This window comes from Pelophylax lessonae (genome assembly GCF_965119305.1).
Source record: "Pelophylax lessonae genome assembly, chromosome: 2".
Lineage (NCBI taxonomy): Eukaryota > Metazoa > Chordata > Amphibia > Anura > Ranidae > Pelophylax > Pelophylax lessonae.
In genome coordinates, this window is record NC_138769.1 from 421,751,482 (window position 1) to 421,776,728 (window position 25,247).

At 41.7% G+C, this 25,247-nt stretch overlaps 1 protein-coding gene across 1 annotated transcript; it reads right to left on the reverse strand.

The window, feature by feature from the left end:
* On the reverse strand, window positions 1-22,047 carry LOC309545558 (SH2 domain-containing protein 1B-like). Its single transcript, XM_082244768.1, has 4 exons — window positions 21,859-22,047; window positions 9,994-10,057; window positions 6,155-6,341; window positions 1-49 (listed from the first exon to the last, which is right to left on the reverse strand). Exons 1-4 carry the CDS (start codon window positions 21,990-21,992, stop codon window positions 9-11), a joined length of 426 nt encoding a protein of 141 aa, XP_082100894.1. The 5' UTR covers window positions 21,993-22,047; the 3' UTR covers window positions 1-8.
* Window positions 22,048-25,247: the final 3,200 nt, after the last annotated feature.

The window sequence follows — 25,247 nt, forward strand, 5'->3', positions numbered from 1 at the left end:
CCTCTATTTCAAGAAGGCAAGACTTCAACATAGTCTCTTTCATCAACCTCTGCAAAAGAGAAATGACATCAGTGCACAGTGTAAATGGTGCTGTTAAACAATAAACCTAGATTCATGCATTAGTGGAGGACCACCTACAAGGAAATGTAAGCAGGTCCCCGGTTCTGGATGTTACCCTTGGCAGAGCAGCCTTTGCCTGCTCCCCCACATCTCTTACATCTCTTCTTTTGCCCTCAGTAATACTTACTTTACTTACTTTACCTTACTCCCACAGTAATGCATTGATTTTTTTGACTGGCATGATACGTGTGCTTTAAGCTGGAAATTAACTATTCAAATGCTGGCTGAGGGTGCACATAGCAAGTTCTATTAATCAAAAGGAGAACTTTTTATAGGACGGATGGACCCAAACAATACATTAGGCATTTAGACCACTCCCAGGCTAACTTTCGATAGCTAGTGTGCCAGCAACCTAGTTAGAGCAAAAGCTTCTGCTTTAGGCTGGATTCACACCTAAATCGGATGCGGCTTACAACAGGGGGTCTTGTGCGTCCCTGTTCTCTGTTTCGGGGACGAATCAGGCCCAAACTTTGACCTGAATTTGGACCTGAAATGGAGCCAAAGGCACACAGGACCCCTGTGCAATCTGCTCCGCAGCCGCCAGGGAGATGTGTGAACCGCCTCCATTGAGAGCTGGTCACATTCTCCTGTCTTACGAATTGGATGCGAGGAAACCAACATTCAATTCGCACTAATGTGAACCCAGCCTTAAGGATTTACTTGATAAGGAAGTTCCGAAGTCCAATAACACTGTTCTTTATATAATCTTTAACATTAATCCTTTAAACAGCACATCATTAACCTCCCTGGCGGTCTGATTATGTCCAGATTTCTGTGCTAAAAGCGGTACATTCTTTTGCATTGAAATCTGTTGTTCTACATTTTAAAACTCACCTTCCCCTGCGATCCCCCTGCCGTCCTCCCCCGCCGTCCTCCCCTCTGTGTGCTCAGCCGATGCCGGCACCTGTCTTCCGGTTCCCTTCCCTGCGAGCGTTGCGACGCAGGGGGGTGAAACCGGCGGCAATTTAAAAAATGTAAATACACTAAATGACATGATACAAAGTTGTGATCCTAACGGATTACTCTGTATCATGCCATTTCACCACAGGATTTCACCTGGTGGCTTTTCCAGTGCCCTGCCTGTGCTTTTCCAGTTTTTTGTGCCTGGAAAATAGAGAACGACCATGGCGTCCAAAAAGCATTCTTTTTGCGCAAAAGCGCTTTTAGACGACAGCGAAACTGAGTTACTTGAAGAACTGAGCGATAACAATTCGTGGGAAAATTCGTCATCAGGTGCGGAAAGTGACGACAGCGACGATTCTGATGTCTCTTTCTGGCACATCGCTCCGTTGGAAATTCTGAAGAATCATTTGATATACTTCCCAAATTCCACAAGCTATGTGCCAGAAAGAGACGTCAGAATCGTCGCTGTCGTCACTTTCCGTACCTGATGATGAATCCGTTTCATTATCGCTGTTTTCCAGTTCGTCTAAAAGCGCTTTTCTGCAAAAAGAACACTTTTTAAATGCCATGGTGGTTCAAACTTTTCCAGACACAAAGCACTGGAAAAGTCACCAGGTGCAATCCTGTGGTGAAATGGCATGACAGAGTGTAATCCGTTAGGATCCCAGCTTTGTATCATGTCATTTGTGTTTGCCGCCGGTTCCACCCCCCTGCGTTGCAATGTTCGCAGGGAAGGGAACCGGAAGGCAAGTGCCGGCAATCGGCTGTGCACAGAGCGGGGAGAGTGTGTGAGGATGGCGGGGGATCGCAGGGAAGGTGAGTAACATTCTGGGGTAATCCAGAGTGTGGCTTGGGGTTTCCGCTTTTGGTACTGAAAGTTAACCCCAAGCCACACTCGGGAATACCGCCAGGGAGGTTAAAGTTCATGTTTGAGTAAAATAAAAAATACACATTTACAGCACATCTCTGCTATACATGCACATTACCCAATGTTTTATCTCTTTAAAGACCCTGCAAGTACAGAAAAATACTTTTTTAATTTTTTTTTTTTTTTTACCAGAAATGCACTTGGAGCTTAATTTCCTATTGTGGGCTTACAACACACAACATTTTTGTTGTGTGGTGTCAGCCCTGCCTATTGTCTTTTGCTAAACTACTCAACAAGTCCCACTGTTTTCTTTTACACAGCATAAGAACTAATTGACTTATGGTTCTGGGTAAGAACAGGGGACGCTGAATAGTCTCGTTGGGATAACAAATGCAGAGAGCACAGGACATCTCTGAATTTGTGACAGTATCAACTGATATAAAACACATACATCAAAACACATTCAGTTGTATTATATAGACAAGTTCAATGGTAAGGTTTACTTAGAATTTACAGATAAATCCACAGCAATGACACCACAGTGCTAAAAAAAAAAGCTGAGGTCAAGAGACGCATTAACACAGAATGCTCTTCGTGATCATTCTTGACATAAATAGATACTGTATGCTTCACCAGTGCAGGCGTCTTCAGATTGGGAAACCTTTCTATTGAACAATAAAATAAAAGCAAGTGTGCAGAGACCTAGACATTAGGTAGGGGACAAGGCCTCTGCGTCTTCTTCTTTTATTTGTTTAGTCAACCTTAGTAAAGAGCAAAAGCGCAACTAACCCTCATTTAGCTTGGAGTTAATCATCATCATTTTTACATGAGGTTTTACATATATTTTTATATATCTGAACAGTTTTTCACTGCTTCATATTCTAAATATGTATTAACAGTACTTTTCAAAGAAGTATTAAAAAATAATTGCAATCTAGGCTAGATAATAAATAGTCTGAACAGTGTATACTGAGTGGTTTTAATCAAGGCAAAAGGATTATCTGTATGTGTGGCCTCAGGATTACGATCAGCTCTCCAAGTCAGGTATGTTGCTGAGATGGTGGCGGGGTTGACCCTAAATTGTGCAGATATAAACAGAGCTTGTTATGGTACAAGAAAGCAATGCAGAAGGGTATAAAGCTTACAGTCATTGACTGTAAGTGCCGGTTCACATTGGTGCGATGCCGGAACCGCGCAAATCCACTGCGGGTTCCTGCATCGCACCCGACTTGCAGGCAGTTCACACTGCCATATGCGAACTGCTGGGAGTGTCAATACAAAGTTAACGACACCCCCAGATTAGTTTGCATATCGCAGTGTGAACAGTCAGTTCAGACAGGAATCGGATTGCATAGGTGTGAACACCAATGCGATGCGAATTTGCATCACACAGACATCGCATGTGATTTGCACAGCAATGTGGTGCGAATCACATGCAATGTCTGACATCACATATGTGTGAACCGGCACTAATACTTCGGTAGAGGTGTTTATGGAGAAGGTAGTATGTGAGAAATTAACCTATTACTTACAGTGATATATTTCAGAAGCATCTCCTGAAATTGCCTATTGCACTGGCCTCTTCTCTTCCTAACACACTTTCAATTGATCATTTAGTGTGATGGGCAGTCAGTGGATATAAAAAAAGTCTACACACCGCTGGTAAAATGTCAGGTTTCTGTGATGTAAAAAAATAAAAAAAAGATAAATAATTTCAGAACTTTTTTCACCTTTAATGCAACCTATAAACTGTACAACTCAGTTGCACAACAGACTGAAATCTTTTAGGTGGAGGAAAGTAAAAATAAAAAAACTAAAATAATTTGGTTGCATAAGTGTGCACACCCTTAAACTAATACTTTGTTGAAGCACCTTTTGTTTTTTTTAACAGCACTCAGTCTTTTTGGGTATGAGTCTATCAGCATGCCACATCTTGACCTGGCAATATTTGTCCACTCTTCTTTGCAAAAACACTCCAAATCTGTCAGATTCTCCTGTGCACAGCCCTCTTCAGATCACCCCACAGATTTTCAATCAAATTCAGGTCTGGGTTTTGGCTGGGCCACTCCAAAACTTTAATCTTCATGTGGTGAAACCATTCCTTTGTTGATTTGAATGAATGGTTTGGGTCATTTTCATGCTGACAAATGAAGTTCCTCTTCATGTTCAGCTTTCTAGCAGAAGCCTGAAGGTTTCCTGCCAATATTGACTGGTATTTGGATCTGTTCATAATTCCCTCTACCTTTACTAAGGCCCCTGTTCCAACTGAAGAAAAACAGTCCCAAAGCATGATGCTGCCACCACCATGCTTCACTGTGGGTATGGTGTTCTTTTGGTGATGTGCAGTGTTGTTATCTTTTGGAATTATGGCCAAAAAGTTCAACGTTGGTTTCATCAGACCAGAACACATTTTCTCACATGCTTTTGGGAGACTTCAGATGTGTTTTTGCAAAATTTAGTTGGGCTTGGATGTTTTTTTCTTTGGAAGAAAAGGCTTCCGTCTTGCCACTCTACCCCATAGCCCAGACATGAAGAACACGGGAAAATGTTGTCACATGTACCACACAGCTAGTACTTGCCAGATATTCCTGCAGTTCCTTTAATGTTGCTGTAGGCCTCTTGGCAGCCTCCCTGACCAGTTTTCTTCTCATCTTTTCATCAATTTTGGAGGGTTGTCCAGTTTTTGGTAATGTCACTGTTGTGCCATATTTTTCTCCAATTGATGATGACTGTCTTCACTGTGTCCCATGGTACATCTAATGCCTTGGAAATTATTTTGTACCCTTCTCCTGACTGATACCTTTTAACAATGAGATCCCTCTGATGCTGTGGAATCTCTCTGCGGACCAGGGCTTTTGCTGTAGGATGTGACTAAGAAAATGTCAGGAAAGACCTACTAGAACAGCTGAACTTTATTTGGAGTTAATCAGAGGCACTTTAAATGATGGCAGGTGTGTGTGGATTTCTATTTAACATGAGTTTGAATGTGATTGCTTTATTCTGAACACAACTACATCCCAAGTTATAGGAAAGCATGTGCACACTTATGCAACCACATTATTTTAGATTTTGGTTTTTACTTACCCCCCCCCCCCCCAAAAGGTCACATTAACGGTGGGAAAAGTTCTGAAATTATTTATATTTGTCTAAATTTTTTACATCACAGAAACCTGACATTTTAACAGGTTGTGTAGACTTTTTTATCCACCGTAACTGACCAATAGCAAACTTGTGTGATGGGGACAGGGCTTTTAGTGAAGAAGTTTTTTATGCAAAATATGCAAATATTTGCATAACCGATCACCCTAGGTATAGGGCTCCCAGGTGCTTGGAAGAAAAATTTAAGTTTGCATGTATTCTTTGGTTGCAAACTAGACTATACTGTTCAATGAAATGAATTAAAAAAAAGATGTGAAGAAACTTAACACGGTCTGATGATTCTTGCCACAAGCTGTTACAGGAAGTGTATGGCAGTACTCCCAAAAGTGCTTAAAGAAAATCATATAGTAAAACCCTTCAGCACATCCAGAATTTTTTTTTTTTTTTGGGGGGGGGGGGGGGGGTTGTAGTGCAGTGTGCAAAAATGAAATATCTTGTGAACTAAAAAAGTGCAGAGTGTGTCCATGGTCCCTTCCTGCAAAGTAGGGCCCTCCCTGACCCCCCCCCCCTGGGTGTAAGACTCATGACAGGGCCAAGGCACTCTGGTTTACCTAGCCAAAAGTCCTGGTAGACCCCTCTCCTGGTGGCTAGCCGAAGTCAACCACAGATTACTAGGTAAGGAGCTCTCCCGAAGAAAACCCACCACAGTTATGGGAAAAAGGAACCTAAGGGCCACCCATTCCCCCCTAGACTTCAGGGCAGGCCCGAAAACCCACACCCTACCATCCTACCAAAAATGCAGTGAAAAACGTGGAGAAAAAATAAATAAAGGTGATAATGTGCAATACAATGACTAGGCCTTGTGGCCTGATAATAATTAACCCAGTCTTGCCCGAAAGGTTCATGAGGTGATGTCTACCACATACAGATAAAGCCTCTGGAAAAGGTACAGGTTTGTAAAAAAAAAAAAACAATAAAATGTGTTGGTAAGTATTATTTAGGGCCCAGTTTTTCTTGGCTTCATACTTATGGGAAACACATAATGCAGTACCTTTAGTCCTTCAGTGAACAATGACTGTTTACCATAAACAACATCAAAGGCAGCAAAAGCCTTCATCGAAAACCTGGAATGGGCACCAGTTTTGTACTCTCATAATGACATACCCGCATATGTATCTTCTAGTAAAATGATGCGCTTGATCGATCCTTTAACCTGGATTTGAGTTTTCTCAGCTTCATTCTTGTTTACAGGGAAGCTCAGGGAATGCATCAACCCTTTGTTAGGGTTTTCATAATAAGTGATGAGGTCCTTTAGTTTGGGGAAGTATTTTTCTTCTACACCTTCAGCTGTCTAAGTAAGAAAAAAACACCAGCCACAATTTGAAATTGTAGATCACATAAATGAACCTACCTTGATTGTGATAACATTGGACCTTCTAGTAAATAGTCAGCATTTACAGCAACCCTTAATAAATCACCTAATTTTTAGGAAATGTGAATTATTTCACTAAAGTTTTTGTTAGTAGGTATTTTCAGATAATACTATTTTACATGCTCACAATAAGGCCACACCCCTTTTTGGCTTAGTGACAATTTTATAATTTTGCAAATATATAAAAAAAATGTTCAGTTTGCTGATTTAGTAATGTGCCTTTTAAAAAGTTCATATACTACGGCAGGTCGGCTCTGTCCCGCAAAACGACGTAACTGTACGTCGCTTCGCAGACCTGCGAGCGGGGGCGCGCGCATGCCTATTCACCACAGGGGGTGCGCCAATCAGTAGGTCCGGCGGCCGCGATAGCTGCCGGGCACCCGCGATTGTTCCCCGTGGAGACAGACCGGTGGTCCGTTGTAAACACGGCAGACTGCTGTTCTGCCAGTAATGAACACAGGGCTTCTGTGTTCCTCTTACTTAGGAACTCAGGTCTTTTTGTTCATTCAGTAAATACATCCCCCCCACAGTGAGAAAACACCTCCGAGGGACACATTTAACCCTTTGATCGCCCCTGGTGTTAACCCCTTCCCTGCCAGTGTTATTAGTACAGTAACAGTGCATATTTTTAGCACTGATTGCTGTAGTAATATCACTGGTCCCCCCTAAAGTGTCAAAATTGTCAGTTAGGTGCCCGATCTGTCCGCCGCAATTTCACAGTCCTGCTAAAAATCGCCGATCACTGCCATTACTAGTAAAAAAAAAAAATAATAATAATAAAAATGACATAAATCTTTCCCCTAGTTGTAGATGCAATTCATTTATGTGCAAACCAATCAATATACACTTATTGGGATTTTTTTTTATCAAAAATATGTAGTAGAATACAAATTGGCCTAAAATAATAAAAAAATTTGATTTTTACATTTTTTTTCTTCTGCCCACTCTTCACCAATGGGGTATTGACTTTCTCTCCACAGGAGTAGCTAGTACCCCATTGGTGAAGACTGTATGAGTGGGCGGCGACTGTCGGAGGACTCCGAGAAAGGAATTTTATGGTAAGATTTTACAAAAATTCAGTTTTCTCTTACGCCCTCCGACAGTCGCCGCCCACTCATACAGTCTTCACCAATGGGGTACTAGCTACTCCTGTGGAGAGGAAGTCAATACCCCATTGGTAAAATTTTACAAAAATTCAGTTTTTTTTTTTTTTTTTTTTAGAATTGTCGCTCTTTTTTTTGTTTATAGAGCAAAAAAAAAATCACACAGGTGATCAAATACCACCAAAAGAAACCTCTATTTGTGGGGGGGGGGGGGGGGGAAGGACACCAATTTTATTTGCGTCGCAAAACCGCGCAATTGTCAGTTAAAGTATCGCAGTGCCGTTTCACAAAAAATGGCCTGGTCATAAAGGGGGAAAACCTTCCGGTCCAGAAGTGGTTAAAGAAATAAAACCTCATTCACACTGATGTGGTGCAGGATTTGCAGCCATTCCTGTTTGTTTCCCACACGGCATCACAATCGAACCGTAGTGGGTGTCAATGCTAAACGGTTCACAAAACATAGTGCAGTTGGCTGCATTAGGTTGCATGCATGTGGACACCTAGGTGATCCGATTCCAGTGCAAAAAAAAAGTGCCTGCACCTTTCCAGCAGGCTCAGTGTGATTTGCAGTGCCATTTGAGCCTTACAAAATAAATGGCTCAAATCGCACTGCACAGAATTGCATGTGGCTTGAACAGGAATTCAGTGTGATTCCTGTCCAAATCACATGCAGTTTCCTGTACTGCGATAGTGTGAACCGGGACTTAATTATACATCTACAAAACATTCATTGCAGATAAATCGGTCACAGTAATTTCAAACATGCATCTGGGAGATGTGTCTGCAGTGAATGTTTTGTGAATGTCACATTTACTGCTTTATGAAATATAAGTGGAAAAATATGAGCTAAGTAAAATGACATGAAAAGGCAATATTTATGCTGAGTGGCTGCCCTGCTGCATGAAAACCACTGGAGTCACCCTCTTGACACAGGTGCCATTCAGAAAATGTCTTGCATTTTTCTGAATACAGTGGGTATAGAAAAACTTTACAAAACTTAAAAAAAATCAAATGTTGTTGCTTAGCAGCCTGAAATTAAGACAGGCACAGTTTTTGTTTTATCCAGCTATATTTACTTGTGCAACTTATAACATCTAAGTAAAAGATATAACACCAACATGTCAGAAACAAATTTAAAAAAAAATTAAAAAACAGAATCACTGAGTTGGAGAAAGGATCACCCCTCTTATGTCAGCATTTTTTTGAACCACCTTTTGCTTTTATTCCAGCCTGTTAGGATATGTCTCTACTAACTTTGCACATCTAGACTTTGCAATTTTTGCCCACTTTTCTTTGCAGAACTGCTGAAGTTCAGTAAATTTGATTGTAGTTTTGAAGTCATTCCACAGATTTTCAATGGGGTTTAAAGCGCAAGTGGAACCCAAAAGTGAAACTTCTGCTTTAAGGCCTCCTGACATGCCACATTTGGCATGTCATTTTTTTTGGGTGGGAGCGGCTACCTAGTTTTTTTACAGGTACCCGCTCCCAATTCCACTCGGGCCGTCTAGGCAGCTTGAGTAGAAGTTCTCCTCTCCCCCTCCCTCCCTGCAATCTTCTGGGACACGTCACAGGTCCCAGAAGATTGCCCGTCCACTCAGGAGGTGTAGCCCGACTCACGCATATCCAGTGGCCACCCGGCTGTGGAGCCTCAAGCTGTCACAGCCAGTTGCCCACACTAGTGATGCTGTCGCCACGGGGAGAAGAGGGAGAGAACAGAGGCTCCCACCGGCCACATCCCTTGACTGTGGGACAAAGGGTTGTGTGTGTTTGTGTTTATTAAAAGTCAGTAGCTACACTTTTTGTAGCTGCTGACTTTTAATAAACACAAAAATGTCTGGAACTCCACTTTAAGTCTGGGCTCTGACTAGGCCATGCAAGGACATTTACCTTTTTCTCCACTAACCACTATGTGGTCATTTTTGCTGTGTGCTTTGGGGCATTGTCATGTTGGAAGGTAAACTTTCTTCTCATTGACAACTTTCTGGCAGAGGGCAGCAGATTTTCGTCCAAAAAAATATAATGGCATATTTCTTCTATCCTATCCTGACAAGTGCTCCAGCCCCTGCTGCAGACAAACACCCCCATAACAGGATATTACCACCTCCATGTTGAGCAAGTGACCCCTATAACAACTCTGCAGCAAGGCAGCCGCTCCACACAGGACCCAGAAAATAGCGAGGATCACTGTAATATCGATGTCTACTGCAGTGATTTTCTGCTTCCAAAGGGATCGACCAGGTATGAATAATGTATGCACAGAAATAGGCTGTTCCTGCAGTAGGGGTAGCTTTAAAGAAACCTGTGATAAGAAATAAATGGAAGGTACAATTGCTGAGCTCACCTTCTGAAGATGCCAATGTTACTTTATAAAACCCACTAAAGCAAATGTTTTGAGACTATTCTACTGGAGCCCTTTAAATATTAGCATATTTATGGTTTAAAATAGAATCTTTAATGGAATACCCTACCTGAATCTTGTAATGACCATGATCGTTTTGAAAAACTCTGTATGTATAGATTATTCTTCCACACCTATCAATGGAAGAAAAACAGAAAATAATGTATTAAATAGATAGATAAGAGAATGTTAGGGTTTGCACTGAAAATCTTCTACAATTTGGGAATGTTCTTGGGAAATGCTGTATTTATTAGTATTAGTTAATGCATCATATCAAATTTATATCAGTATAGGACAAATGTATGCCCATTTATGAGTGACAGAAGCCAGATGGGCCCCAGCTTCACATTGCCACAATTCATTATGTTGAAACTGATTGACACCCAAGGGCTCTTTCACACAGGCAGACCGTTCAGATCCGCCTGTCCGTTTTTTTTGACGGATCTGAACGGTCCCCTATGCATCCCTATGGGGCATCGGATGTCAGCGGAGACATGTCCGCTGACATCCGATCCGATCTGTCAAATCTGAACAGATCCAATCCGTCCAGCGGATTGGATCGGATGGGATCGGATGAGAACGGACCGGCGGTCCGTTCCCATCCGATTCCCCCGTATAGATGTATGGGGAACTGACAGCTGTGTCTCCGCACACAGCACGGAGAACAGCTGTCATTCTCCTGCTAAGCAGGGTATCGACGAATCGATCCCCCGCTGAGAAAAACCGAGTCCGTCCGACGGATGGATAGTGTGAAAGGGGCCTAAGTCAGTGAGTGTGGGAAAGACTTTATCAATGCTAAGAATTTTTATAGAATCTTTATTTTACAAATAAAAAATTATTATTTTTTGAATTACTTGAAAAGCATGTTGGCGTTTTCTAAAAAGCCCAGTTGCTCAAAATGCAATGCCTTGAACTACACAATTCTTCTTTTTAAAATTCCATGTATTTATTACAACATTTCAGATTAAAAACACATCCATACAATGGATAGGAATGATGCAAATATACACTTTGATAGTCAATTGGCGCCGTGGTCCCATGTGCCTGTTGATGTGGACATTTGGCGAGTATGGTTTTGTTGCGTCTATATGGCTCTTTGGTATAGCTTGAGACTACCTTCAGGGCATATTATATTTTAGTTTTTGCTTTTGCACATATAGTTGTTTTTCAGCAATTTACTATCAATGTATATGTATATTGCATATTCAGTACATAAGCCCCGTACACACGTACCGATTGTCGGCCGAACGATCGGCCGTCTTTTTCCAGTGCTGTCGTGTTGGTTGAAAAGTGCTCAAGACTGCACACGAATTTTGTCGTCCAACAACAAACAACTTCAGAAGTGATGTCATGTGATGGTTAACTTTCCGTGTGTTTTTTCTTCTCTGAGCATTCCCAGTCTTGCTCATCTGGCTTTTGTCGGCCGAAATCTGTACTGACTGACGAACAATCGGCCGTTCTGGTGACGGCCAACAAAAATTTTATAGCATGCAGACCAGATTTTGTTCGGCCGAAAAGTCGCAGTCGGTTCTCGGAAGCATCATACTAACAAGCCGACAATCGGCCTATCGGACGTTGGCCGAACATTTACGGCCTACAATCGGTACGTGTGTATGGGGCTATATACAGGTTTTGTTATGTTTTCATAATTAATTTTCTTGCATATTATTGTTGTTTTTTGTCTATATTTCTTTTCATAGATCCTCTTTAAAACAACTCCTGAAGAAGTGGATACCCTGCAAAACATGTAGAGTGTAAGATTTGAACTACACCGATTGAGGCTTTCCATATCTTGGACACCTCATCCACTGTCTAATCTGGTATTAGAGGAAGTCAGGCTCTGACAGAATTGCATTGTTATTACGGTATATATTTTTTGTTGGACTATCAAAGTGTATATTTGCATCATTCCTATCCATTGTATGGATGTGTTTTTAATCTGAAATGTTGTAATAAATACTTGGAATTTTAAATAGAAGTACTGTGTAGTTCATTCATACCGTACCATAAAAGTCCTGGTGCCTCAATCCTATGTTCTATCGTGTATTTGATATTATAGGACGAAGGTACCACTATTGATTTTGTACATATGTAGCACACTTTCTATATGAAATATATATATATCTATAAATACCATAGATTATCTTTAAGGACGATAATAGTGTTACACACACACACACACCTATCCTAATATTCATCTTCCCTAAAATATACTTGGAGAAAATATTAACAAGAGTAGAATTTTTAATTCATCAGCTGTCTGTTGCTCAGTGCACCCACAGTCGCAGGAAGATTCACTATTTGTCAGAAGAAATTGGACAGTGAAGATGAGGTACTTTACACTAAATAGTCTTAGTAAAAAAATTAGTTCTTTGTCTCCCCTGATTTCTCATTTCCATTAAAGGTAACTTTCCTTCTCATTTTGTCCTTTTTCTTCTGAGAGATCATCAGGGAAACCACATGCAGCTGCATGTGGGCTGAGCAGTGTATTATAAACTCTGATGTTGGAAGGAAGATTATATCTGAAGTCTGTAGCAATCCCTTTTAAAGTGAAACTATGGGTAAATATTTAAAACCTTACAAAATAATAGCAACATAGAGAAAAGCTTTGTTGGATCATTAGAGGGGAAAAATGGCCTTACCTTATGCTTTAATTGAAATTCAGTTTCTAGCCCCATATTCACAGTTAAACTCACACTGGGCATAGCTTTGACATAGAAGGGTGAACACAGTTATAATAGGCTTAATGGCACTCCGATGTGGAATGCCACATAAGCATAAGACCAAAGGCCATTTTACAGCAGGCATTCCCACAGCTACAGACCCGAACCATGCATGTCAACACCAGCAATGGGTAAGATGGTGCATGCAGCCTCCTCGTGTGACACACAGACTACCCCAGCTAGAACAGAGAATTCCCTCCACTGCTAGACACTGGAGCCTAAAAACAACAAATTGTTTCTAAGTAACCTCAATATCCTATATCTCTGCTGAGAAACCTCTCTCTGAGTCTTCTTCGCTTACTTACCCTATTGCTAGTGTGAGGCTCAGAGGACAGTTAAATTGGTTCCCCTGCAGCAGATTCCCCCCTTTCTTTGTGATGGCGGACACAGGCACTGGGACCAGCATGTTAGGAACCTAAGGCTAGCCATGCTATTTTTCATGCGCATGCGCATGCTCATGGTCATGACCATAGATGTGCTCGTGCTCATACTTGTGAGCATAGATGTATAAATGGCGCACGCAAGGATGCACAGACACAGCCATAGATTCCGGTGCTCAGCGACCTATTTGAACCAGAGGTTTGCCTTGTATCCTTGCTGGATGGTCTCCAGCTTTACCTTGTAACTTGTTTTTTCGGAAAGCCTGATTGATCCTGTTACTGACCCGGCTCCGTCTGACTATTCTTTGGATTACCCCTGCCCACTTATGTCTGCTACTGATTCATGTTACCAACCTAGGCCTTGACTTCTGACTAACATTCTGCCTGCTGATTTTGTACTTCACTGCCAGCATGTTGCTGATTCCTGCCTATCTCTGACCTGGACTCTGCCTAGAATACTGTACCTATCTGCCTGGCTGTTACCTGGCTTGTGATCTGACTCCTGGCTTTTGCTCATCCCACCTCAGCATCTCCAAGTCCAAGCTCGCTGTACCAACTTCCTGGTACCTGCGCTCTTCCCCTTTCCTAGCAGTACCTGTCTCCACCGCCAGGGGTGCTTGGATGAGAATTGTGCAAGAGGCCACTGTCATAATTTCGAGCTCCGCTGACAGGTACGTGACACAGCACTTCTTGCATCACACTGGCCTGGAAGACTATGTACCTGCCTCACCAGGTGAGCAAGCATTAGTGGCTTTGCTTAAAACATTACCATCCAGGGAAAACTTTGAAACACTGGCCAATAAGTTAGAGACATCTTGTTAATTAGGAAATAACTGACTAATATACCAAAGTGATCTCGTAGGAACGAGAAAAAGAGGCCTTACAAGATAAAGTAAATTGCCTAGAAAGACTGCAAAAAAAAAAGTATTTTTATCTCTCCCAATTAAATTTATTTCTATACTGATTTGGGAGTTTGTGCAAAATCTCCTCCAGCAGCATTCTCATGTTCAGTTTGCCATGTCTGACACACATGTGAATAACCAACTGCAATATGTAGATTCTTCCAACTGCATGTTTAATCTGCGGGTCACTTCTGTATACTCAGGATATCTCCCGAATATAAATTAACCGGCACACAGAGTCACGATAAGGGTGCATTATCTGCCCAGAAGGGGACTATGACTGCCAAGCACCCATTTTATTGATAGCTTTTACATCTGTTTATAGATAATATTTTTATAGATGCTTACTTTCAAAATGTGTTAGAGAAATGTAACCTCTAGCCTGGTGAACAGTAAAACTCACATCCTATGCAGCCTAGAGTTCTCAATCATGGTGATTTGCAAACTCACAGAAGACTGATCTTGTGATAATACCACCTTAGTCTGCTGATGGATACTTTATACTTCACACTGGATATGACCTATGCAGGCTGACAAGTAGGTATGTTGTGGGTTGCAATCTAAATTCAGAATGCTTTGTCAAGATGACATTGATACAGTGATGGCAGTGGCATTTTGGTAGGAGGCAATTAGCAGCTTGAGGGAGTGACTAAATCAGCTGGATTTCCCATTAGACACTGTAGGCATGTGCCTACGGGCACCCTTCCTACAGGGGCACCGATCCGTATGAGCAGGGCCACTCTACAAACCATTCCTCCCAGCCTGGACTGTGCGGGCACCGACCACAGGATCTGATCTCCTTCTAGGACCCTATAGGGATGCCCCCGACTGCTGATCACCCCCTGGAACCGGACCATGGGAGGACTGCATTAGAGGCTCCTCGGCACTCCTCATTCTATCCATGACAATCTCTGGATTACAGGAATTAACTGATCCAGGCACAATGGACTTGCTCCCAGTCCTCTGCCGCCTCTCACCCCTTCCGACTTTTTTCTGTCTCCTCTCTCCCCAAGCACCTGTAGTACCACATATCTTCATTGCTGAGCCAGGCCCACTTGGGGACTACATCCCCCCCCCATTAGCCCCCTTCTGCTCCTGGGTTTGGTTGGGATGTTGTTCCCCCTCAGGCTGTGGCTGCAGCCAATCACAGCTCCTTTTTACTCAGGAAGCTTGTGGTACTTCCAGTAGCAATGGATGCAGCCGGTGTCTGTGTCTCATTCTCCACTCATGGCCGCACTATCCATAGCAGCAGGGGAGGAGGAGGACAACAGCATCATGGGTGGCACTTTGCGACAGCCTGTGCTATGCGGCTGCAAAAACATTGTTTTAGTTCAGATTATTTGTTCAGCATTTATACATTTGTGGTTTCATGTGCATTATTATGACACATATTGCCTGATGCCGGTGCAAGAAAAAAAAAAAGCAGACAGATGTCTGTTCCCGCAACTTCTCTTGGCCAAATGACAGCCTTAGTCCGTGCAACTAAAATGAAAAACAAAGGGGTCTCCCGGGTTACATCATTGACTATATAAGATCATGTGCATATTTGGACAATGACATCAACAGGTAGACCCCATCCCTTACATTTAAGTGGCAGGAACCAGAGCTGGTATTTGGCCAGGAAGCAGCGGAAACAGATGTGTGTCAGCGAGCATCATGGGTGATGTGGATGTGATTGAAGGGTGACATTAATAAAGAAGGAAGTGCATGGTGGGGCTTTTTTTTAAATATTAATAGACTTTAAAACTGTTCATGTGTGTTTATTTATACTTTTCTTGAATGAGTAGGTGGAATATCGTTGAAGAGGGTTTTAAATTCCTATATTCTGATAAGCCCCCCACCCTCAGACCCCACAATCATCGGGCCAGGTTTGTGGGGGAGAGAACCATGTTCCTATCAAAATAGAGACAGGGTGCTTTTCCAGGGGGTCCCCCACACAAGTTAACCCCCCCATGTTGAGTGCATGTGGCCTAGTATCGTTCGGTGGGGGGGGGGGGGGGTGCACACACTCACCTTCTTTTCTAGCCTGTTAGGCAGCATGATTTGATAAGGTTTGGATTTTTGAGGTGATCACACTTTTTTTTTTATCTTTATGTGGGAATCTCCCTTCCAATTCATAATGTAGCACTGCCCCCTTGAGGACTGCTAGATATTACACTTTTGGCTCCCCCTGGGTTACCATCAGCAATTTCAGCATGCACAAACTAACACTTTACTTCTTGGCTCAGTCAATGATCAATCCAGGGGTATGTAGTTGTTTTGGGTGTTTTATTTAAATTAGGGATGGGAGAAAGGAATAGTGGGATACTCCAAATCAACTATTCACAATGCAGAGGACTCCTACTTCTGACGATGCAGCCAGGCTGCTGTTTCACCCTGCCACTAGGTGAATTTGGATTAAGTCTCTATCTAGATGACTTTATGAACTAGATTATTTTCAGGTTACTCTCCTAGTATCCCCTTTCACTTGACACACTGACACCCCCCTCAGGTCAGGCCCCTAAACACAATCCTCTGTACTCACGATACTGTTTTTGTAGGGTCTTCAGTGTCTCTCCCCCTCAGTCAGCTCTCCTGGACCTCTGGGTTCAGTTCCGTTCCTCTGGTCCCCAGGCTGACCGCCTGCGACCACGTGCCATCACTACAGATTAGGAGGCAGCCGCCACCCTCCCTGGTACTCTGTTCACCAGCCAAAGACCCCGCAGCGCATGTGCTTCTGGCTTTTATACAGTATCCCAGAATGCACTGAGACAGCCTGTCTCTACAAATCACTAGGACTGTATCAAAGCCTACAGTATGTATCCATTGGTCAGGTTTCCTCCCACTGTCCAACATGCCTCCCTATTGGACCATAGTGAAACACTCCTCTAGATTTAATGAATCACACACTAAGCACACTGAGCAGACCTCACTCACAGATCCTGCTCTCTGCTAGGCAGAAAGCAATATAGATTTGCCTGCTGCTCCTCTGATAGGCAGACAAAGCAAAAAACTAAGTCACTAGCACCTACCTAGGAGGGTGCTACAATAACATACTCAAAGGGTCTTGCATGAATTAGGAGGGGAACCCCCCTGCCATTTTGTTTTGTGTAATCCCACATTAACATCTATATCAGAACCTCATCTAGGATAAGGATCCAGTATATACTGTAGAGTAATGCAATCTCAGTCTGCTTTGTTTGCAATCAGAATAAAAGACATTGGGAGTTGTATTTTACCGGCAATTTAAACACCTGCCGACTGTTAACAATAAATATACTGCGAGTGGACATCAGGTGCAGGCACAATCACATACCCCAATGTCGGCTTATTTTTCAGGGTTCAGTGGCACGCATGCGCACACCGACTGCCTACCCGTGCTGTGACAGGACACAGCACAAATTTGGCAGCTGTGTCCATTCACACACAGCGTTCTGTGTTCTGTGTCTATTGCTGTGTAAATTCCAGTATATGTACCATAGTTTGTAGATGCTATAACTTTCACACAAACCAATTATTATACACCTATTGTGTTTTATTTTTTATTTTTTTACAAAAACATATGTAGCAGAATACATTTAGGCCTCAATTTATGAAAAAATTAGATTTTCTTATTTTTTTTTTCAATGGATGTGTTTTATAACAGGAAGTAGAAAATAATTTTTCCCAAAATATTCAATATTTTTTCATTTATATAATAAATATTCAAGTGGTGATCAAATACCACTAAAAGAAAGCTCTATTTGTGTGAAAAATAAAATGATCAGTTCATTTGCGTATGGTGTTGCATGACCACGCAATTGCCTGTTAAAATAGTACTGCTGAATAGCAAAATGCTCTGGTCATGAAACTTGACTTCTTGAGGTCAAGTGGTTAAACACACTTTCTTGTTTGTAAATGTCAGTGTTGCTATAAACAGCAGGATGTTTATATCGCATAGATGGGCCACTTCACAGGCAGGATACGGGCACAACCAAGGCAGGTTAATTAGCAATTTTCGGGCATTTTAAAGTTTGACTTTAAGCATTGCTAAAATTGCTGCTTCTTGCCAAAATGAATTTAAAAAAGGTTATTTTTTTGCTTTATTTCGTGTTCCTTAGGGCAGTTCACAGCCCCCATTTTTAACAATCCTTTGCCTATTAGCCTGGAAAATGACTATTACTGGGTTGAAAGAAAGAAAACTGGTTGATATCCCTTCCCCTGCACTATTGTATTTTGAGGGTGGGAGGTTTTCCAGCCTTCAGAATACAATGATCACTCTTGGTGGCTATAGCCACCGGCAATGATTGCAAAAGAAAAACCCTACAGGCTGGTTATACCAAAGTCGATTGATAAATAAATTGAAATCAAAACAATGTGCAGCACAAACAAACAATTAATATCGTACCTATAATCAGTAATAGGCAAATCTAAACTTCAACACATAAACAAATATACAGTATCTCACAAAAGTGAATACACCCCTCACATTTTTGTAAATACTTTATTATATCTTTTCATGTGACAACACTGAAGAAATGACACTTTGCTATAATGTAAAGTAGTGAATGTACAGCTTGTATAACAGTGTAAATTTGCTGTCCCCTCGAAATAACTCAACACACAGCCATTAATGTCTAAACTGCTGGCAACAGAAGTGAGTACACCCTAAGTGGAAATGTCCAAATTGGGCCCCTCTAGCCATTTTTCCTCCCCGGTGTCATGTGTTTTTAGTGTTAGGAGGTCTCAGGTGTGAATGAGGAGCAGGTGTGTTAAATTTGGCGTATGAGTGCTGCCAGCATTGCTGCAGAAGTTGAAGGGGTGGGGGGTCAGCCTGTCAGTGCTCAGACCATACGCCGCACACTGTATCAAATTGGTCTGCATGGCTGTCATCCCAGATGGAAGACTCTTCTAAAGCTGATGCACAAGAAAGCCTGCAAACAGTTTGCTGAAGAAAAGCAGACTAAGGACATGGATTACTGGAACCATGTCCTGTGGTTTGATGAGACCAACATAAACTTATTTGGTTCAGATGGCGTCAAGTGTATGTGGCGGTAGCCAGTTAAGGAGTACAAAGACAAGTGTGTCTTGCCTACAGTCAAGCATGGTGGTGGGAGTGTCATGGTCTGGGGCTGCCGGCACTGGAGAGCTACAGTTTATTGAAGGAACCATGAATGCCAACATGTACTGTGACATACTGAAGCAGAGCATGGTCCCCTCCATTCGGAGACTGGGCCAAAGGGCAGTTTTCCAACATGATAACGAACCCAAACACACCTCAAAGACGACTACCGCCTTGCTAAAGAAGCTGAGGGTAAAGATGATGGACTGGCCAAGCATGTCTTCAGACCGAAACCCTATTGAGCATCTGAGGGGCATCCTCAAATGGAAAGTGGAGGAGTGCAAGGTCTCTAACATCCACCACCTCTGTGATGTCGTCATGGAGGAGTGGAAGAGGACTCCAGTGGCAACCTGTGATTCTCTGTTGAACTCCATGCCCAAGAGGGTTAAGGCAGTGCTAGAAAATAATGGTGGCCACACAAAATATTGACACTTTGGGCCCAATTTGGCCATTTGCACTGAGGGGTGTACTCACTTTTGTTGCCAGCGGTTTAGACATTAATGGCTGTGTGTTGAGTTATTTTGAGGGGACAGCAAATTTACACTGTTATACAAGCTGTACACTCACTACTTTACATTGTAGCAAAGTGTAATTTCTTCAGTGTTGTCACAACAAAAGATATAATACAATATTTACAAAAATGTAAGGGGTGTACTCACTATTTGCGAGATACTGTATATTACAATTAATAAGTGCATATAAATACAAAAAAAATGTGCATATTAGAAGAGTGCGTATATGACAGTCCACCTCTGTGCACTCTATTTAACACACACATGGTGCTATGCCAAATCACCATCCACTCCTAATATAATTTTCTGTTTCACTGTGTTCTACTGTAAATCTAAACACACATGCTCTCTTAGACTGCAGTGCCTGATAGTGATCACCTCTGTGCTCCACCACCTGTTCAAGCTGTCTCTTACCTCATCTGGAGACCCCATAAAGGTAAGCTCAGCACAAGCCTTCCCAGATCACTAGGTGTAATCACTGCAGAAGCTCTCCAGGAGACAATTAGCAGACCTCAGGTTAAGTCAAACTCCTCACTCTTACAGCCTCCAAAGCTCAGCCAGGGATAGAACCAATAAAACTGGTGTAGTACATCAAAATAAGGGAATACTTTATTTAAAACACTATTAAAATGTACTCACAAGGAGAGTGCACTCTCCAATCCAGTGCACTGACTACAACAGATAGGTTAGACAATATCTAGAAATGTCCTTTTACATGGAAACATTCATATTGTGGAGAGAATAGAATGGCCATTTGTCTCCTATCAGGTGTACTGGCATCGCGTGGCTCCGCCCTCTGACACACTTCATCACTGGATACAGTGACTTCTTATCGATAGTTTCAAAAAACTATTAGATGGGCACCTTAACGATCACAACATACAGGGGTATACAATGTACTATTGACGTACACACACACACACACACCATAGGTTGAGCTGGATGGACTGGTGTATTTTTTAAACCTTACCAACTGAGTAACTATGTAAGATCATCTTCAGTACAACCAGCTTGCCAATAGATGCATTGAAATTAAGCCAGCCATAGGCAGATCGAAATTCATCCAATTCAGCAGGAACTGGCTTAAATTCAATACAACTATGGGAGGGCGGGCTGGTTGTACTGAAGTCAATCTGAATCTATACTGAAGAGAAGAAAATGGGTTTGATAATGCACCTAGCATAAATCTTGCCACCCAGAGCCTGTCCATCTTCTGCATTTTAGATATTTACTCATTTGTAAATCTATATGGAAAATGGCGTTGGGCTGAACCGATCTGATTGTGTTTGCATTCACAAAAAGTTAAAATTGGTTGAAATTAGCAGACAGTTTGGCTTTTCTTCTTAAACAAATTGCAAAGAACTAAATATTATATTTCCATGTTAGATTCACATGCCAACTGTCTATTGTTGTGTGTCAATGACACAAATGTATTAAGTACCCTGAAGATCCCAAGGAGGGCAGCTTCTGCATGTGTCCCCTTTTCTCACAAGAATGGAATAGAGGCATGCCAAATTTATTCTGAGCAGCTAAACATTTTTGCAGAAATAGTCACATTTTAAATACAATGCATTCTAATCTACAACTGTTTTGCATGCAGCAAATGGGAACAGCATCAGTTTGTGCCACGTTATGCAATATTTTTCTATGGTGAGACTGGAGAGGGTATACTTATCTCCTTGCACCACCAAGCCCATGATATACAGTGCCTTTTGTATTAATAAAATTCTGGTCATCTGGATTGCAAGTGAAAAGGTGCTTTTTCAATTTCACAAGGATGACAATAACATTTAGTGAACCCGAAACCACACAAAAAATTATTTTTGTGACACTACACATGGTATAAATTCCTACTAAACCTCAGGAGGTTTTTCAAAAATGTAAGGTGTTGATTGAAAAAACAGCCTCCATTCCCTCGGACAGGATATCAGCCACCCAAATGAGAGAACCATGATTCTTCAGTGGCCATTTATCACCCTCTTAATTTTTTTTGTAATCAAAATCAAACAAAAGTATGCAGTACAATGCAAAGATGACAGCTTATATAGCCTGCAAAGGTGGCCTGAGACCTGCATAAACATGTACACCATTATTCTAGATAGCCAACAAATAGTATTGCCTTTATTTACATTTTCCTAAGTCTGGCACAGTACACCATTTTATTGATAAGTTAGTATTAGAGTAGGACACAGATGGGCAATTAATAATATTTTACAGCGTACAAAGATGGCAATGCTAGCATGGTTAAAATAACTGTTATATTTTGTTTATTTTTATTATACAGATTTTGTTAATGTACCTCCCAATTAATTGACCCGTCATGGAACTTTAAACTTACAAGATGCAGAGACATAGGGCTCCAGAGACCGATTCACTGTCCCTCAGCAGGTAACTTCCATTCTTTCCATTACGCAGCAGAAGATTTTCACCAGTTTGCGTACTTATGCCTCCGTGATAATATGGAAGATCCATGTAGTAAGTCAGAGAACTATTTTCACGACAAAGTAAAAATTATTGTACATTGTAGTCTGTGTGCTCACCACTCGCAGCTTTAGTAGTACTCTGGGTATGCTACAAATATATACCACAGACAGGAAACACTAAATCACCAGGTCACAGGCTTCCAGTTTTCTCTTACTTTACTGTACAAAAATGACCCTTTTAATATTATATTACAGCTCTGCCATACAAAATCTGCTTCATTACATAGCTGATATTTACTATTCCATGGGAAAAATATGATTAACCAGTTTGGAAACAATTAGCAAAGTGTTCCACTCCCAGAGCAGGTAAGGCTACATTAACACTGGCACTCCTGCATTTAGCTTTTGTAAACAGAAATAATTTGGATCTTTTTAACAACCTTTATATTTCCCAGATCCCTTTTTCCTGCATTGACGTTTCTGTTTGAATTGGGTTTGTACATATTTACATGTGTTTAAAGTTTCTAAGTGGATGCTGGATGCACAGAATTTTATTTTCTTGCATCATTATTGCTGTCCTTCACATACTGCCTCTTTCATGCCCTATGCACTCCTTTCCTAGATGTATTGCCCACTAAGACACTTCCTTAGTATTTCTTGTATTATACCCAACCTTAGGCCTTATTCACATTGACAGTGTCAAACCTGCATTTAGAGGACATTTCTAAACAGATATAAATGCAGGCTAGACTTTTTTGTAATAGTGTAATTCAAACTCAACAGTTTACGCGCATGTTCCCAGTGACTCAACCCGTTTTTATCGGTAACAAAGTCATTACATCTAAATGTATGGAATTGGAGGGCCCATAATGATGTCATAATGCAACCCAGAAGTCCTGCAGTTGCAGAGTCTAAGCAAAAAGCAGATACATTTTATATATCTGGGTGCTGTTGTAGCACCTTGTTTTTATTATAATAAATTAAACACTTATAGACTATGGGAAATTTTGTTTTCTTTATGGCATTGCTAAACCAAGAGGGAATATTGACGGTGGAGAGAATGAGTTATGTTAATTGATTGCACAATGGACAGCGCTATGATTTAAAAAATATATACAGTGGGTACGGAAAGTATTCAGACCCCCTTAATTTTTTCACTCTTTGTTATATTGCAGCCATTTGCTAAAATCATTTAGGTTCATTCTTCTTCCTCATGAATGTACACATAGCACCCCATACTGACAGAAAAACACAGAATTGTTGACATTGTTGCAGATTTATTAAAAAAGAAAAACTGAAATATCACATGGTCCTAAGTATTCAGACCCTTTGCTGTGACACTCATATATTTAACTCAGGTGCTTTCCATTTCTTCTGATCATCCTTGAGATGGTTCTACACCTTCATTTGAGTCCAGCTGTGTTTGATTATACTGATTGGACTTGATTAGGAAAGCCACACACCTGTCTATATAGGACCTTCCAGATCACAATGGATGTCAGAGCAAATGAGAATCATGAGGTCAAAGGAACTGCCTGAAGAGCTCAGAGACAGAATTGTGGCAAGGCACAGATCTGGCCAAGGTTACAAAAAGATTTCTGCTGCACTTAAGGTTCCTAAGAGCACAGTGGCCTCCATAATCCTCAAATGGAAGACGTTTGGGACGACCAGAACCCTTCCTAGAGCTGGCCGTCCGGCCAAACTGAGCTATTGGGGGAGGAGAGCCTTGGTGAGAGAGGTAAAGAAGAACCCAAAGATCACTGTGGCTGAGCTCCAGAGATGCAGTCAGGAGATGGGAGAAAGTTGTAGAAAGTCAACCATCACTGCAGCCCTCCACCAGTCGGGGCTTTATGGCAGAGTGGCCCGACGGAAGCCTCTCCTCAGTGTAAGACACATGAAAGCCCGCATGGAGTTTGCTAAAAAACACCTGAAGGACTCCAAGATGGTGAGAAATAAGATTCTCTGGTCTGATGAGACCAAAATATAACTTTTTGGCCTTATTTCTAAGCGGTATGTGTGGAGAAAACCAGGCACTGCTCATGACCTGTCCAATACAGTCCCAACAGTGAAGCATGGTGGTGGCAGCATTATGCTGTGGGGGTGTTTTTCAGCTGCAGGGACAGGACGACTGGTTGCAATCGAGGGAAAGATGAATGTGGCCAAGTACAGGGATATCCTGGACAAAACCCTTCTTCAGAGTGCTCTGGACCTCAGACTGGGCCGAAGGTTTACCTTCCAACAAGACAATGACCCTAAGCACACAGCTAAAATAACGAAGGAGTGGCTTCACAACAACTCCGTGACTGTTCTTGAATGGCCCAGCCAGAGCCCTGACTTAAACCCAATTGAGCATCTCTGGAGAGACCTAAAAATGGCTGTCCACCAACGTTTACCATCCAACCTGACAGAACTGGAGAGGATCTGCAAGGAGGAATGGCAGAGGATCCCCACATCCAGGTGTGAAAGACTTGTTGCATCTTTCCCAAAAAGACTCCTGGCTGTATTAGATCAAAGGGGGGCTTCTACTAAATACTGAGCAAAGGGTCTGAATACTTAGGACCATGTGATATTTCAGTTTTTTTTTTTTAATAAATCTGCAACAATGTCAACAATTCTTTGTTTTTCTGTCAGTATGGGGTGCTATGTGTACATTCATGAGGAAGAAGAATGAACCTAAATGATTTTAGCAAATGGCTGCAATATAACAAAGAGTGAAAAATTTAAGGGGGTCTGAATACTTTCCGTACCCACTGTATATTTCCGATACCTGACTTAGCACTCATATAATGTGCAAACAAATGAGCCAATATTAGTACATGAAATTCTATGCAAGCAACAACCCCTTTTAATTTTGAATTGCAAATTGAAATGTATCATCTGCAATACATTCATGAAACAAAAATATAGAACATATTCATATGTAAATATCACAGTCAACTAGTTATGTTATTGTCTAAACATTACACCAGTGTTCAATAATGTTCAAAAGCACTGTCCTTGTAGTTTATATCCTATTTAGTGCAGCTCTTATTTCATGCTGGGAAACTTCACCCGCACACCCAATTGTCCGAGCACTAACCAGAATGTATGAGACCCCTTAAAGTATACCAGAGGCATTAAAACACTTGGTTTTTATTGTAGTCTGTGCCCCCATTAAGTGATTGTAAATTCTAGTTTTTTTTTTAACATGTTATACTTACCTGCAGTTGGTTTTGCACAGGGCAGCCTGGATCCCCCTCTTCTAGGGTCCCTCTTTTCTGTCCTTCTGTCAAGTGCCCCCACAGCAAGCAGCTTGCTATGGGGG

Coding starts and splice junctions, on each gene's coding strand:
- LOC309545558 (XM_082244768.1), bottom strand. CDS start 21,992: ATGGATCTTCCATATTATCACGGAGGCATAAGTACGCAAACTGGTGAA. Junction 10,058..21,858: donor GCCCTATGTCTCTGCATCTT/GTAAGTTTAAAG, acceptor TTCCATTGATAG/GTGTGGAAGAATAATCTATA. Junction 50..6,154: donor ACTAGAAGATACATATGCGG/GTATGTCATTAT, acceptor TCTCTTTTGCAG/AGGTTGATGAAAGAGACTAT.